The 17,747-nt window shown below is 33.8% G+C and overlaps 1 protein-coding gene across 1 annotated transcript; it reads right to left on the bottom strand.

The window, feature by feature from the left end:
- Positions 1 to 6,385: 6,385 nt before the first annotated feature.
- LOC111699545 (uncharacterized) lies at positions 6,386 to 8,938 on the bottom strand. The gene is made up of 3 exons (XM_023470244.1): positions 8,881 to 8,938; positions 7,257 to 8,680; positions 6,386 to 7,160 (listed from the first exon to the last, which is right to left on the bottom strand). The coding sequence occupies exons 1-3, from the start codon at positions 8,899 to 8,901 to the stop codon at positions 6,488 to 6,490; spliced, it is 2,118 nt and encodes a 705-aa protein (XP_023326012.1). The 5' UTR covers positions 8,902 to 8,938; the 3' UTR covers positions 6,386 to 6,487.
- Between the last annotated feature and the right edge of the window lie 8,809 nt (positions 8,939 to 17,747).

Below are 17,747 nucleotides of genomic sequence, written 5' to 3'. Positions count from 1 at the left end.
GATAGCCAAATTATTAAAGTTTGCATCAAAATAAAAAACAAAGTTATCGAACTGGGGTTTTGGTTTTGCAACCGGGCTAAAATCATGCAATCCTGGATTTCAGCTCTAGCGGCGGCGTACTCAATAATAAGATAAACGGAATTATGGGATATGGTTCCATGGCTCCATGGCAACCGTAGGCAATCGGATGGAATTTGAAAAACGGTTGAAAATTATTACAACACCCCCTTACCCCTCTTACCCACCTCACCCCCCTCACCTTCTCACCCCCCTGACCCGCCTCACCCGGCACCTCCTTCTCTTCCATGTTATCAGGTATAAAATGAAAAGTTAGATTGTTTTTATGAGATGTTGAAGTAATAACAAAGGGGAGGAAGGACAGCCACAACCATTTCTAGTTCGAGCCACATTCTCCTCATTTTCTCGGCCGAACCACCTCGAAATCCTTATTATATTTGATTATACAGTAATTAATAATCTTGATCATTTTTAAATATTTGTATCTTTGTCATTTTTTGATTTTTTCCAATTTGTTAACGCATTTAAGTAACTCTAATATTAAATATCGTTTTATATAAAATACCAAGAAAATCTACAAATATTGATTTATATGAAAAACACAAAACTTTATTTACTTCCAGTAGCGGACACCTTAAATCTGGGTTTATCTAGATTTGAAGAGTTGAAAAATATTCAAACAAGAAAAGATTTTAAGTCTGTTTCCTATTGTATTCTATTTCTGACTCACTGAATGAGTCTGACTAAAATGAAGATGTTCCCGCTGGGCCATATAAAAATCTTCTAGATGTACGTACAGGACACCCTGTATCACGACTCACGAGCTCCTAAAAACATTATAATATAGGTTTATTGTTTGAAGTTAGGCAGTGTTAGGGCTAGGCACGTGCTTTTCCACAAACCTCTTTTTTATATTAGATTTCGAGACTTTTCTTATATTTCCAAGAATTCTGGCCCGGTTCACTATTTTGCCAAATTTTGAGAGTTAAGGAAGGTTGAGTTCGTGTAAGAAAGAACTGAGTTTTTATCCACAAACTAGCCTCAACAGGCATTTTTTAATCCTTTATCGTTGGAACCTGATGGTGTAAATATTTGATTTTTTAAACATCCATGTTTCAAACTTTGAATAGTTATTTATAACAGAATTCATCGTTTGGTTTTGAAATACCAAAGGTCTATAACATCGGGTTGCGAAGATAAAGGGATTTATAAATCATAGTTTGTGGTAAGAACTCAGTTCCTTTCATCTCTATAGCTGCAACAATTTAGTTCTGACTTAACTTGTATCCTTATTTCTTATGAATGATCTATCTAATATTTGTGAGCAATACATAGTACATCTACCTTCGTAATTGCTTCACTAAACTCTGCAAACGTATTCTAAAACCCTTAACCTCCTTGCCGAAAATTCCTACGTAGTTAACTACCCTTGTTAAGCACAAAAACTAAATGTACATGTCACAGCAACCAAAAAAAACAGGCGCATTGAAACTAAAAAAACTTTGGATTATTGGAAACAGACAAACACCCAAACGAACAGACAAGCCAAATGATAAAAGGTTATCCACAAAGGATGAGACTTTAGATAATTTATTGATTCTTTTATCTTATATTTTTGGTTTCTTGCAAATATTGTAAACCTTCGATGTTTAAATGGTTGGTGTTGGGTTGAAGCCTAATCCATCTCTATAATTGAGCCTTGCTTCGAGCAATGCAAATTTTAAGTAAAAAACTCCTCAAGATTTAAATCCGTACTCTGATATTCTGCAACCTTTAAAGTAGGATGGCTCCACGTTCAATCATTTACAACTAAAGGCTATAAAATTTAAAAAGATGTGTAATTTGCAATGGAATAATTACGTACTATAGCACTTTGAAGGTCTTGAACAATCAAATCTTATTTGAACCGTGACCTTGAAAAATCAGATTATTGGTCGATTTCAAAGCTTTTCATTTGGACCCCGTTTAAGCGGAAACATGGAACACTATATTTGCATTTATACGGTTACCTACAAAAATGAGACTTCATAGACGACTGTACAAAGAAGCAAAGTATATACATATATTACAGTGAGAAGCACACAACTGTGGAATAGGAAGACGACATTTAGCCATATTTGAGTGAATTTGATGTTGTTACACACTAAATAATTTGAATAGTAACTTATAAATCAATGATTAATTGAAATGAGGTCTGTGTACACTGCATTATTGCACGTATTTCTTATTCATTAAAAATCCTAAATTGAGTTTAAAAGTCGTCTTTCTATTCGAAAGTTTTCTGGTTCTCACTGTACATATATTTTCATAAAATGTTCTTTTATTATTTTGATGGGTGTTAAGCTTTAAACCAGAATTACTTGGGATACTTTGTATGTAAATATGCATACATCTGATATATATCTAGCCTATAAGCTATGCATAAGGTGAATAGGGTGGTGTCAGGGTTGAATTTCAATAAAAAGTGCTCATGCATAAATTGCTATAATGTTACTTTCATTTCAAATAAACTTGAATGATGATTTTTTCTTGTCAAATAGAAGTTACCTCTTTACTTTTCTTGTTGTCATGACATATTTTAACATGAGGAAAGTGACAATTTTTCCCGGAGTTATCCACTTTGCGAGTGCGCACCTCTAAACGAGAATGAAACACATTGCTTTGTTAAAAAAACACTTTTGACAATGATCACATATTAAATTTTGCCTTTACGTGGTTTGTTGTGATAAAAGAGCATTTATTGAGACACCCCATGCACTACTGCTCATTTAGGTGTCCCAAAATGCAAAAATGTGATGGGAACTTTTGAATGGTGGATATCGGGATTAATGCTTGATCCACTCTTTTTGTTAATCTCGAGATTAAATAATGCTTGTTCTTCTCTTGTTATTAATCTCCAGATTAATTAACTTATCGGGATTAAGAATATCCCATTCTATAGTTTTTAGCTCAGAGCAGAGCTGAAAACTTTAGAATGTGATATCCTTAATCCCGATCTGTTAATTAATCTGGAAATTAAATTCATGAGGAAAACAAGCAATATTTAATCTGGAGTTTAAGAAAAAGAGTGGATCAAGCATTAATCCCGATATCCACCATTCAAAAGTTCCCAGCTCTGGGAACTTTAGAATGGATAACCTTTAATCCCAACTGCTTAATCCGAATATCCACTGTAGAAACTTTTTATCTTAGTCCTTAATCCACTATTTTTCTCTCTCTTTGGATATCAGTACATCATTTTCTCCAATAAGAGTGCAGGAATATAGTTCGTGAACTGCATTGACCAATGACAGCCTTGAAAATAAATATTATCCCATGATAGAAATCTGCAATTTCTAACAAATCAAGAATTTGTTTGAGATTCTTTTGCAACCAATTTTAACTAATGTATTGATAAATAAATGGGTGAGAAATTAAGTGAAGGCCCATCCAGTCAAGAAAACTAACAAATCTTAGTTAGTTATGTTAGTCTCGAGATTAGCAAAAATAGAGGATTAAGCATTAATCTTGATATCCACCATTCTGAAGTTCCCAGCTCAGATTATTCCCAGAGCTGGGAACTTTAGAATGGATAACCTTTAATCCCAACTACTTAATCCGAATATCCACTGTGGAAACTTTTAATTTTAGTCTTTAATCCTATCTTTTTCTCTCTCTTTGGATATCCGCACATTTTTTTCTCCAATGAGAGTGCAGAAATATAGTTCGCAAATTGTATTGACCAATGACAGTCTTGAAAATAAATTCTATCCCATAGAGAAATCGGCAATTTCTAACGAATAAAGAATTTGTTGTCAGCCATTTTGTAAATTAATCGGGGAAGAAAAATATTCAATAATACGTTTGAGATTCTTTTTTAACCAATTTTAACTAATGTATTGATAAATAAATGGGTGAGAAATTAAGTGAAGGCCCTTCCAGTCAAGAAGACTAACAAATCTTAGTTAGTTATGTTAGTCTCGAGATTAGCAAAAATAGAGGATTAAGCATTTATCTTGATATCCACCATTCTAAAGTTCCCAGCTCAGATCATTCCCAGAGCCGGGAACTTTAGACCTTTAATCCCAACTACTTATTCCGAATATCCACTGTGGAAACTTTTTATTTTAGTCCTTAATCCTATCTTTTTCTCTCTCTTTGGATATCCGTACATTGTTTTCTCCAATGAGAGTGTAGGAATATAGTTTGTAAATTGTATTGACCAATGACAGCCTTGAAAATAAATTCTATCCCATGAGAGAAATCCGCAATTTATAACAAATAAAGAATTTGTTGTCGGCTATTTTGTAAATTTTTATCGGTGAAGAAAAATATTTAATATTACGTTTGGAATGGAATGAAAGCCCTTCCAGTCAAAAAAAAACCCAACAAATCTGGTGTTCTTAGAATCAAATGTGTTGATCAAAATATTCAATCTCGAGACTAACATAATCTTGAGATTATATTAGTCGAGAGAGAGAGGATCAAGCATTAATCCTGATATCCACCATTCTAAAGTTCTCAGCTAAGGGCATACAAAGTTCCCTGAATCCGATTACAGTTTTATAAAGTAATTGTTCTATTTTTGGTTACATCTTGGTTAATTTCATTATTACAGTACTATAAAGTAATCATCTTGCTATAATAATAAATTAGCTATTTATGTATATATTTTATCACTGTTTCCGGATTTCACCAAACATAGGAATTGAGTGTTTGTCTCAAACTCTAATTTTATAATCCCAGATATATCTTTGTAACCCAATGTTTTCTGAATGAATTTCGTTCAATCCTTTAAAGGAAGTGTTTTCGAGGTTTTGGGTATTAGAAGTGTTTAAGCATTGTCTCCTTATAAAAGCAACACGTTTGAAATATCAAAATTTTACTTCGTCAGGTTGCAAAGATATCCGAATCAGTTGGTGGCAAAGACTCAATTCCTTTGCATTTTACTAGAATAATTCTTAAATAAAAATTAAAGTAACTTTTCTCTTACTGCTGGGACGAAGTGCACAAACATTAAATAAAACTATAATATACTTATAGTTATACAGTTTTTGGACATTAAAAAACTCTAAACTACAACGGCTGTAGAAATGTAGGAAATTAGAATATAAAAGTGGATGTTTTTGTACTTGTATGTATATTTTAATGGCACGGTGTGGATACTATTATGTATTAGAGAAAACCCTAGTCCTGTTTAGACAGAACTTGATGCAGTATACCTGGGTATACCATCTATAAACATTCGTCTGTTGGTTTGTCGTTAATAAACGTCACAACGGTAAAGCCAAAAAGGCCCAAAATTGATATGGTAATTCATATGACCCTAAGGAAGGTATGACCGAAAAAAAATCTAAGTATTTCGATTTATATATTGTTTTTGGAAAATCCGCCAAATTTGTTAATGTAAGTATTTCACAATTCATGAAAAAGACAGATTTTCAGACACGTATACAGTTAGTGTTGGATAGATGGATTAGATTACCCTTGAATTTTCTAACTATTTTTAAGTTTTTACTACTAGCTCTGATTTTATATCCGTATATCTTTGAAACCCAACCTCTGTTAGAACAACAAGTTTGAAATATGAAAGGGTTACCCCATCAGGTTGCAAATATATAGAGATTCAAAATTTTGAGTTTGTGTCAAAGTGTCATTTCCTTTGAGTGAGGTAATATATAAAAAATGACTTCATTTCATTTTCAACTAATGTTTTAATGATGTTACCCGGAGATTCAAAAAACCACAATACAAAAGTTCTGACTTTTGATATATTTGAAAACACAGTTTATCCTTGATACTTTAAAAGTTGATGAAATGAAATGAAACTTGCCTGGTTTACTTTGGTATCATTAAAACTTAAAATGATGAAGATTCTGTCGTTTTTTTTCTGTGAGTATCTCCATTGATTCTTAACAAGTAATGAGCAAGTCACTTTTACAGAGAAAATAACGGTTTAAAGGATCAAAAACATAGACATATCTTATTTATACTTGATCAGACAAAGCTTTCAAGGGTCCAATGTAAATCGGGCATTGCCATCTTCGTATATCAGTGTCCGAATTGAATGAATTTAAGCCGCGTCTCAAATCACCCAAAAAACGGTTTCAATTAAGCTCCGGCTTAAATCTTGAAAAACTTATAATACAACTTTAAGTGGAACCAACCATATTTGAGCAGCAGTTCAAATTCTTTAAATTCGGCCTCAAGTCTCTTCAATATGATTTGTTGAACCTATTGTGTCTGACAATTTCTAGTTTAATTGAGACATAATGGACAGAAGAGAGGTATCATAGTATAACATAAAGTGGGCAAGATACCAAATTGATACTCGTTTAGCTGTTGTGATCAGGGTATTTCTTAAGGTGATCTTAACTTATTTGTGTTATTTAATCAGACAATTTATTGTTTTTATTCTGAGGTGTTTATTTCTGTCAAAGTATAAATAAATAAATAAATAGAGGTTAGAGAAAGTTTACATTTGGGAAGATTAGAGCAAATCAAACCTTCCCATGTATGCTTTGGCTGAAATTCCACATGGGCTGCCTGGGTTAAAATCAGGAGTAGCAGCAACAGCATCAAGGAAAGCAATTCCAGCAGCCTCGTTAGCTTCAGCCTCAGATGAACCTCCAAGATATGTGTTGAAATATGCATCCATGGAAGCTAGACAGACTGGATCTGGCTTGTCCATGTTAGAAAGAATAGCTTCGTCCATGAAAGCAAGCATAGCTGCAGCATTGGGTGGGCTGGGCTTGTCCTTGATGTTGGCGGCATAAACTCTTGTAGAAATTAGGCAAGGAGAGTTAGCAGGCACCTTGGCTCCTTTCTTGTATTCTTGAATGAATGCACGCGCAGCCTCAAAGTTAGAGGTCAATTCATCATTTCCAGCCTTGTAGGAGTTAAAGAAAGCAAGAGTGGCAGATGCACAAGCTGGATCATAAACTCTTTTGTTTCCTTGCTCAATCATGGCATCCATAAAGGAGATCATAGCCTCTGAGTTGGGATGACTTGGTTTGTTAGGCAGAGCATAGAAGTAAGCTTTAGTGGCAGCAGCACAGGGTGAGTCAGCAGCAATTTGAAGTCCATCAGCAAAGGCACGGAAGAAAGCTTCAGCTCCTGCAAGATTGGCATCTGTCTCAGTTGCTCCAGCTTTATAAGCTTGCCTGAAAAGAATTGTCATGAATAAAGAATAATCTTTAAAATTTATATTCCTGGAAAAGAAATTTTTAAAATATCAAATAAATTAGATAAAGTATTACCAAAATCCTCGAGTTGAAGCTGCACAAGCTGGATCAGGCTCCCTCTTTCCACCGCTAATCATCTTATTCATGAAAGCTTCCATAGCAGCCTTGTTGGGAGGGGAGGGAGGGTTCTGAATGTTTTGATAGTATGCAACAGTAGCAGCAGCACAAGGAGAATCAGCAGGAATTCCATCACCTCCTCTTGCAAACTCATCAAAGAAAACCTCAGCAGCAGCAAGATTAGAAGTCAGCTCATCGTTTCCAGCAGCATAGGAGTCAAAGAAGGCTTCAGTAGATCTCCAGCAGACAGGGTCATACTTAAAGCTGAAACTTCCGTTCAAAGCCTTGTCAACAAAAGCAAGCATAGCAGCACCGTTAGGGGGGGATGGTTTCTCAGACAGAGCATTATAAAATGCCTTGGTAGCAGCAGCACATGCAGGGTCTCTAAGTTCTTTTCCTTTTGCAGCCAAACTTTGGATGGCAGCTGCAAAGCTCTTAGCAGCAAGAAGGTTAGCTTGAGTATGTGTAGCTCCTTCAATGATGGCACTGACATAATCTCTTCCAGAAACAGCACACGGGTTTCCTTCCTTGGTTCCTGGCCAGTTTTCCATGAAAGCAATTGCAGAGTACACCACAGGGTCCTTTCCTTCCTTCTCAGCTTGTCTCCAGGCAATGTCACTGGCCTCGCAGGCAGATCCAGGGGCAACAGACAAACCATTGTTGTAGTCATCAATGTAGATCTGAGTAGCAGCAGAGTTAGCTTCATCAACACTTCCTCCCCTGAGGATGATTTCCAGATAAAGCTGGGTGGATCTGGCACAGATATCAGTGCTTCCAATAGCCTTCATGTATGCAAGAGCAGCAGCAGCATTGGGAGAGTTGGAAGATCTGGTGGCTGAAATGGCATTTGTGATTCCAATTGGGAACTGGAATGCTTTGAGAGCATAACCATGTGAGTCAATGGGAAACTGCTTGTGATCTGTTGAAGGCTGATAGGAAGCAAGGTCAGGAATATTTCCATTCCTAGAATTTTGGTTTAATCTTTCAAAGTTATATCCTTTGAAGTAGACAGTCTTCTCAGGTGCTGGGAAGGTGCTGATGGTGCGAGGAGCGTTCACATCCTTGAGCTCAGAAGGATCATCCAGCAAAGACCTTGCAGAAACAACCAATGGAGCTACTGGAGCAGCCACAGGAGCAGCCACGGGAGCTGGGGCGGGTTGGAAGGTGTATGGAGGCTGATAGTAGGGTTGGGCACGTGGAGCAAATCTAGCAGCATATGGAGACCCTTGATGAAGACGCTTCACAACTGGGGAGATTGGTCCATTATTAAAGGCGGTAAATGGAGCTTGATAATAAGGAGAATAGGAGTAGGGAGATGCAGTTCTGTACTGGCTGAAGTACTGAGGGCTAGCTAATGCTACTCCACTGCCAACCAGAACAGCCTAAGAATACAAAAAGAAGTCAACAAGTTTTTTTCGCCAAATTTATGGTATTACTTTCTTAAAAAATTCCAAAAACAATTTGCGTGTTCTAATATTGCAAACTTATAGATTGTCTATATTGAAACATTGCTTTTGGTGATTGAATCATATATCTATTAATCATGAAGCAGAAAAATTATAAAAATATTCGCTAACCCTACCACAAGTAGTTGAAACTTCATACTGGAGTATACCCTTCCCCTTCCGTATACAGGGAGATAATGGTAAACAGAGTGAGATGGTTTCAACTTTATATAGTAGAGTGTAAGGGTATTATTGTATATGTTTTAGTTGAAACAACACAGTTCAATATTAGTTGACCCAAGAAATAGATATTGGCTACTCAGGATTCTTTATTGAGGGCTTGGGGAGACGCTAAGGGAAGGGGGGGGGGAGTGTCCCACAGAGGAGGTCATATATATAATGAAGATGTACTGTCATGTTTTGAACCAGGTTTCCGCGATATTGTAAACATTTTGTTTAAATAAAGTTTTTTTTAGGTTAGTTTTCAAAATTCATAAAATTATCTTCCTATTGGTTTAGAAATTTAACAAATTAATAATAAAAAAGCTTTTATTAAAATTTTTTTTTTAGAGTACAAAGTACACTTAATCCTGAGATGACCCTGGACTTACATTCTTATTTAATCACGTTTTGTGTCCTTTCTTTTTTCATTTAAAGCACATTCGCCGACAAAAATGTACGTAAGAGATTAAACAACAAAATTTATGTTTAATTAATCAGATACTGATCGAAACTGACATTTTGTTGCAAACAGGGACTGAATATGCACTCTGTAAGTAAAAGACCATTTTGTATAAAAATTTTATTCTAAAAGGGTAAGGGGGGGGGGTTTGAGTCAGTGACCCACCCTAAAATCTCATTTTTCTCTCTGAAAACGGGAGAAGATTGTGTTTTTTTTTTCTCCATGAACCTAACAAATGTTACCCCTCTCGGATGGGAAAACAGAAGGGGGGGGGGGGGTGGATTTTTGGAGGAATTTTAAAGATACATATGACAAATTATACATTTTTAGAAAGTTCTTGAATAAGCCAATTCAGATTTGCAAAAAAACTGGGTTTGCAAAAAAAGATGTTCAAATAAGTACATATGTTGCATTTCTTTTCCTTTTTTATTTAGTTTTTAGCACAACCAAGTAAAATTTATCTCAAGATTATGGTTAACCTTAAAGGGACAGTAAAGGAAAATGAAAGGGGGTATAGACTGAAAGCTTATCACTTTAGCTCTCGATCGCGACCCATGAAAGTTTTATCTGATGTTCCTATCTCGAGAAATTGATTTACAACTGTGTCAAATGTATACGAAAATTAATATATATACAATTTTGTATAAAAGTAGTGGGTTTAAATAGATCAAATTCAGCAAATAAGCAACCAATCTGAAAACGATAATATCCCCGAGAAAGCTAATTATTACTTAGGTTTACTCCAATTCTAATTTTATATTTGTTATTTCTATTTTTAATAGATTTAATTCATAATATTATTTACACGTCCGAATTGCTTGACCAGAAAATCCACCAATGACAGTGCAGTAAAGTGGTCACGTGATACAGGCAGAGACACGTGATCAGTATACTGCTCTGCCATTGGTGATAGTTCTGGTCACGTGATTTAAGTTTAAGATTTTCTAAATTTTACATATATGAACTTTTGTATGATTTTAACACAGTTTTATATCAATTTCTCGAGATAGTAACATCAGATAAAACTTTCATGGGTCGCGATCAAGAGCTAAAGTGATTAGCTTTCAGCCTATACCCCCTTTCATTTTTCCTTTACTGTCCCTTTAAAGTTTTAGATTAGTAAAAAATAAGTCACTATTTTGCCATTTCGCAATGTAAATTCATACAAAAGAATAATATCATACCATTATGAAATAATGCACAGTTCTCAGTCCATTTATATAATACTAGAACAAATAAGGAATATTTGCCATTTTTTGTAGTTCCCATTCCGCACAAATTCAAAATATTTCATACAGAGAATATTACACATTTTTGGAAAGCATCTGACATTCGACTATTTCAAAAATGATGAAATATTTTAAATAAAGAAATATTAAGAAAGTCTTTTTGCCTGAGCAGTTTCTTTCTAATTTATAACATGGTTAAATCAATGTTAATGGAAAAAACATGTGTTAGCATGAAACCTGTGCAAAAATAACATTACTGCTCAAAAATATTGCAAAACTGATCTCTTCTCAGCAGCAGCTTTCCAAAAACATATGATTTTCTATTGTTGAAAGAATAAAAGAACTGTTATTTGTAGTGAATATTGTGTTGCCAAATTTGTGGAAAGCGTTTGCAAAAAGAGAACAAAATTTGAGGGATTTTTATTTTCCTGGATTTTAGCTATCTAAAAAGCTATTAATCTTCAAGATTTGACAATTTGAAGTGGTAATGTAATTAAAGATTTTTTCTAAGAATTTAGGAAATAAATATTTAGAAAAAGTCAAGAAATTTCAGCTCTCTAACCATTATATTTTTTAAACAGTTTAAAAAAACAGAGGGACCCCCCCCCCCCCAGCAGGAATAGGGTTAAGTCCATCAACATTTTAAGATACTCTGTAATTTTAGTTTTAAAGTCGTCATTGTATTTCACAATAATGAGAATAAGATCACCAAACATTTTGATCAAAGTCTGATTAAGGGTTAGTGTTTAAACAACTGTACAGTGTACAAGGGGCGGAATTTATCATGGAACCAGTCATTTGGGAATGACACATTCTTTTTATGCTTCTCTTTTATAAGAAAAATGGACAAAAAGTATAGATTATCTATATCTATGCATATATATTTATATACAAGGTTACCCACGTACAAAGGAGGAGACTATAGAGACGACTGTATGGAACGTACACTGTCTGTTTCCTTATATTTAGGATTCCCCGCAATGGTTAAATCTCTTTCTTGGTTGAATCATTAAAAAGGCAATAACAATACTTTATTCAAAGCAGAAGACTTCACTTAATCTTGAATTAGTCACATTTAAAGAGTTTCGGGTCGTCTTTACAGTATAATTCTTTGTTGGTAACCCTGTATATTCCCTCTGTTTGTTTGTTTGGATTTCCAATCATAACTCATAAACCCCTGGACCGATTTGCTTTAGATTTTGATTGGGGAACCAGGGTTGAACCTCGGTTTTGTGTTAACTTCTTAAATTCTAAATTGAGTGGGTTGACTTTTAGAGAGAAAGTTTATAATTCCAGGCGAAGTCAGGTTTCCAAGCTAGTATTTAATTTATATATGTTCGATATAACTTCTTTTATGCATTCTAAACAATCTCAAGTGTTTTAAACCTGGGCAAAGCATAGAGTTTATATATATATATATATATAAAAATATTCACAAACTAGCTAAGATAGTTTTTCAAAAAGTAGATTGGCCATCAAGTACTTCAAAAATGACGTTTCATTTGTATTAACAAATATCGATGGATGATAATATTAAAAATCTAATCCTTTGACATTTTTCAGACTTTTTCAGCTGTATCTCCACTTTTCCGCTCATTCACATTTTAAATTTTATGTTTTTCACTTTATGTGTTTGCAAATATACTGAATTTGTTACAGGACCATGAGTTTGTTCTTAAAGTTGCCATTTTAAACTAGATAACTGCTTTACCTTGTCCTCTAAATTCTACCTGTTTGGTAAAAACATAAAAAGTTGCTACCTGACGCCAACAGATATCTATATACATAAAGTAGTAATCTTTAGTTTTTTAATGTCCGATCATAACTCATGAATCACCGATGTGCTAAAATTATAATTGGGGAACTCGGTGAACTATGGGAATGTTCTTAGCTTGGTTTTAAAAATTGATGTTGCACCCTTGATAAACCTTCTGTAGAAATAAAGAATTCCTTTGGCTGTGGGACGGGGAAAGGCGGAGATGATTTCTGTGTTTTGATACCAGGCACGATATGATCGACTATGTTGATGTTATTTATTAAAGGGAGTGACCGGCTATGTAAGTTAGTTAAACTGAGTAGGCAGTGTTGTGGAAAACTTTTTTCGGATTCATTTGAGACATATTAAACTTTTTAAAGATCTGGAAATCCTGAGTTTGAGCGCAAATTCGACATTCAAAACTCCTACTTTGGGGGTGGATACGTTTTCAGAATTAGTGTTTTTTAAATAATTAAATAACGACGACATAAAATGTAAAAAAAAATCTATAGTAAACTAATTAGTTGTTTAGGAACATGTTGAGAAAATCAAAATTAATCTCATCATCGAAAATAAGTAATCTTGTTCAATTATTTGTTTCTATTTCCTCATTATTCTGGTTTCTCATTATTCAAAGATTTTCCGCAGATTTTCTGGAATTATTATTAAAAAGACGACATTTGAAGAATTTGAAGAAATCTGCGAAGAAATTCAAAGAAAATAAGAAATTTAATATAATGATGATGTTCCTAACCATCTAATTAGATTACTGTATAAATTTTACTTTATTTTTCGTCGTAATTATTTAATAATTTAAAAAAAACCGTTTCTGAAAACGTATCCACCCCCAAAGTAGGATTTTTGAACGTCGAATTTGCGCTCAAACTCAGGATTTACGGATCTTTAAAAAAGTTTTATAGTCTCAAATGGATCCGAAAACAGTTTTCCACAACACTGCATACATCCTTACATAGCCGGTCACTCCCTTTAATTTAATTAATGTTAATGTTAACATACAAATGAAAATGTGAATTAATATTAACATATAAATGTTACTGGTTAATGTTATTGTTAATGTATATGTTAACATTATATACTTTAATGAATTGTTTAAAGTCAATGTTGATGTTAATGTTAATGTTAATGTTAATGTTAATGTTAATGTAAACATTATATACTGACAATCATAAACTCAATTGTTAACTTTAATCAAATTATATTCTGCATTTCATCATGGGGCCCATATTGAAGATGGTTATTTATAATCCTTTGACCACAAACCTGATTTTCTTGTTGCCCACTATTGTAGTTGTTAGACTATTTGCAGTTCCCTCCCCCCTTTAGAATTTTTAACCATTCTTCATTTTAATTTTAACAATAGTAAATCCTGTATATATTGTCCGTTGAAAACTGCATTTATTATTTACATTTGTTATCGTTAGAATGGTTAAATACCCTCTGGTTAAAAATGTGCACCGGCACCAAATTGGTGTACAGGGTGTCCCAATAAACATGGGAATTCAGTGACGAATTCGATATCGTCTCTTTAAATAATCCGTCCGTCTTCGTTGTTAATCTTGCGGAGACATTTTAGACACATCTTTACAGCCAATTACAGTTTTCATTAAATAAACTCTAGCAGACATAATGTTATTATTGTTTTAGAAATTAAGTATTACAATTTTAATTCATAACAAAGACGGTATCGAATTCATCACTGAATTCCTATGTTTATTGGGATTTGGGATATCCGTAGTAAACAATGATGGAGATTTCGGGCCAAAAATATTTTCAATTTCTCCTTTACTCATTATGCGCATTGTTCGGGAAGAACGATTCAGGTCAGCTTACACTTTATTTTATTCATTATGCTTTTATTTATTTATATGTATTACTGTTATTAATTAATAATATAAATAAGGGATGGTATGGAAGAGTGTCATCTAATGACAAGAGAGATAGAAGCTATGTTTTGTTTGTCTAGAAAAATTTGCGCAATTCAATATGATTTGTCGACATGTCGTTTTTATAAAGCTCGCCGTTTCGACGTCCCTTCGTTAACGATCGTTAACAACGACCCTTCGTTAACGGTCGTTAACGACAACACTTCGTTAACGATCGTTAAAGACGACCCTTCGTTAACGATCGTTAACGACGACCCTTCATTAATGATCGTTAACAAAGAGAGGAGGAGAGAGGAAACCGCCCTGAAGGGTATCGGTACTTATCATTGAGCAGTTTTAAAGAAAATATCAAGAAATTTTAGCTCCCTAATAACTTTTTACCTTCATATAAGACGACATTCGAAAAAGTTGCATGGAATTTTTCAAGAACGATCGTTTTTTCAAAAACGACAGTTTATACAAAGTTCATACGCGTTTCGTTAACGATCGTTAACGTTCGTGTTGTAATATAATGAAATTTGTTTGTTTTCCCAAACATTAAGTAAGAAAACAGGGACACACGGTGAAACAAAAGATTTACAATTATAGACTTTTTTATTTTAATGGATATATAATGAGATGGATATATCATTGACAAGCTTTGATGCAATTTTCTGGCTGGGGTGTCATGCAGTACATTAGACATAGTTCCCTGGACTTGAAATTTGTCTGCGTTTTTTGTAAAGTTAATAGTCGTCAAAGGAGTAAACAAAACATTATAATTCTTCAAAACTTGGTAAAATTTAGCCTCCTGCTTTGTATCAACGAAACTGTCGGTGATACTGCAGATTTAAACAACCTTTTTAATAATTCAAATTTAAGAACAAATTTCTTAATATCTCAATCAATTCTTAAGGTACAAAAATTGCAGACCACTTTTTGGAAATCCCAAAACAAGGAGCATTTGATGCTACAAAATATAGAATATCACTTGTTAGTCAAACGCAATATATTTCTTTACTCAATTCTCCTTTTAAGTAAACTTTAAAACTTTTGACACTGAAAACTATTTTGAACCTCTGCCGCGAGGAAGGGGGGTGCAGAGGCGCCACGAGGCCCGCAAAAATGACATCCAAGCCTCCAGAATAGCAGAATGACCCCCAGGCCCCGTGAAACCGTTTCCGTGCCTCTCACTATGTTTCCGAGCCTCCGCCATTTTGTCTCCATGCCTCGCATTTTGATCTTTGCTTGCTGTTTTTATTTTTTGTTTACCTTTTATGACTGAACCAACAAAACATCAAAATATATCACTTCATAGTAGACTCCGCAATAGTTTAAAGAACCGATTAATCGACAAATTCGAAATATTAATTCATTCAATTATAAGTTGTTTTTTTGTAAAAAGTTTACATAAAGGGTAAAAGACGACCTTTATAAACAAAGTTCCCATATCAAAATTTTAGGCAATCGGGCCAGGGTTTAAGAGTTAAGATTGGTCTTCCAAACAAACAAACACCCAAACAGAGAATGCACCTTTTTTATTCTTTCATGCAGTAATAGTTGCTTTAATTCTTACACGCAGTAGTATTTTCTTCTATTAGTACAAGCAGTAACATTTTCTGCTATTAGTACAAGCAGAAAAACCTTTACTTCACCCTTCTTAAAGTTTTTCTGCTTATGCATCCCGGGACCTGTGAAGTAAGTGATACTGCTAGTAAGAACATATGAAGCAAATATTACTTCTTATATGAATAGAAGCAAATACTACTACTTGTAAGAATATATGAAGCAAATACTACTGCTTGTAAGAAAATATGAAGCAAATACTACTGCTTGTAAGAACGTATGAAGCAAATACTACTGCTTGTAAGAATATATGAAGCAAATACTACTACTTGTAAGAATATATGAAGCAAATACTACTGCTAGTAAGAATATATGAAGCAAATACTACTGCTAGTAAGAACGTATGAAGCAAATACTACTGCTTGTAAGAATAGAAGCAAAGAAATAATGCTTGTGAGATTGATTAAAGACTAATATTACTGCTTATATAAATAGAAGCAAATACTACTGCTTGTAAGAATAGAGGGAAAGAAATAATGGTTGAAAGATTGATTAAAGACTAATATTACTGCTTGTAAGAAAACAAGCAAATATTAGTGTACTAATAACTTCTGTTTTTTTTTTCAGTAATATCTGCTTTTGTTCGTTAAAGCAGAAACTAAAGGTTCTATTTTTACAGGCAGTAATATTTGCTTCTGTTCTTACAAGCAGTAAACTTTGGTTCTATTCTTACAAGCAGTAATATTTGCTTCTATTCTTACAAGTAGTAATATTTGCTTCTATTCTTACAAACAGTAATATTTGTTTCTATTCTTACAAGCAGTAATATTTGTCTCTATTCTTACAACCAGAAATAATTGGCTCTATTCTTACAACCAGTAATATTTGGCTCTATTCTTACAATTCCAGTAAAATTTGGCTCTATTCTTACAACCAGTAAAATTTGGCTCTATTCTTATAACCAGTAAAATTTGGCTCTATTCTTACAACCAGTAATAGTTGCGTCTATTCTTAACAGTAGTAATATTAGTGTGTGTTCTAACAAGCAATACTATTTGCTTCATCAATTCATACAAGCATTAGTATGTTTTACTATTCTTATAAGCAGTAGCATTTGCTTCACCAGTTCTTACAAGCAATAGTATTTATTACTATTCTTAAGAGCAGTAATATTTACTTCACCAGTCGCAGGATGCAATTTTATCCTGATAAGCAGGAATATTAACATTTTATCAAGAATATAATAAAAATGTTAAGAATGCTGCTTCAATGAAGAGCATGCAAGTTTGCATACTGATTTGCTTACTAAAAATTTGAAGAAAGTTTGATTATGCAAAAATCCCTGCTTAAATGTGATTCTTTTCTTAAGCAGTCTATTATGCACAATTCGGATAAGGATTCCGATAAGAAAATCATGTTCAATAAGCACTTAGAATTTACACAATATTTCTGATTAATTTTTGACAGCTAACATGCTATTTTAGGTACATTTTAATATCATTTATTTCTTTATATATACTACACAATTTTGTCGGGTACAAGCTTTACAAACACATTTTTTGTGTTACTTTATAATTTGTAGTGCATATTTTGTAGGCCTTAAAGTGCCATCAGTTTGCTGGCACTATAGCTGACGGCATGACTATAGCTGAGGTTACTGAATAGGTATTGTAGTCTGTTCAATAGCTTGCTCCGGGGGCTTCTCAATCCTTTCATGTTTATTGTGCATGCTTTAAACTAACAAATTGCCCTTAATAGCCTGCAGAAATAGTTATGTGCGTAATTAGGTAATTCTGAAATATTATTTGAACTGAAAATTATTTACGACGAAGGGCCAGGGTAACATGAATTTGACCATTGTGGAACCAGTCATTTGGGAATGACACAT

This window comes from Eurytemora carolleeae, unplaced genomic scaffold (genome assembly GCF_000591075.1).
Source record: "Eurytemora carolleeae unplaced genomic scaffold, Eaff_2.0 scaffold27, whole genome shotgun sequence".
Classification (NCBI taxonomy): Eukaryota; Metazoa; Arthropoda; class Copepoda; order Calanoida; family Temoridae; genus Eurytemora; species Eurytemora carolleeae.
Note: the sequence above shows the minus strand (reverse complement) of the source record. Positions and strands in the feature narration are given on the sequence as shown.

Bases quoted from the DNA above. Each gene is read 5' to 3' on its own strand.
- LOC111699545 (XM_023470244.1), bottom strand. From the start codon at position 8,901: ATGAAGTTTCAACTACTTGTG. The intron at 8,681-8,880 runs GTAGGGTTAGCG...TTGTATTCTTAG, and splicing joins TGAAGTTTCAACTACTTGTG to GCTGTTCTGGTTGGCAGTGG. The intron at 7,161-7,256 runs GTAATACTTTAT...AATTCTTTTCAG, and splicing joins GCTTCAACTCGAGGATTTTG to GCAAGCTTATAAAGCTGGAG.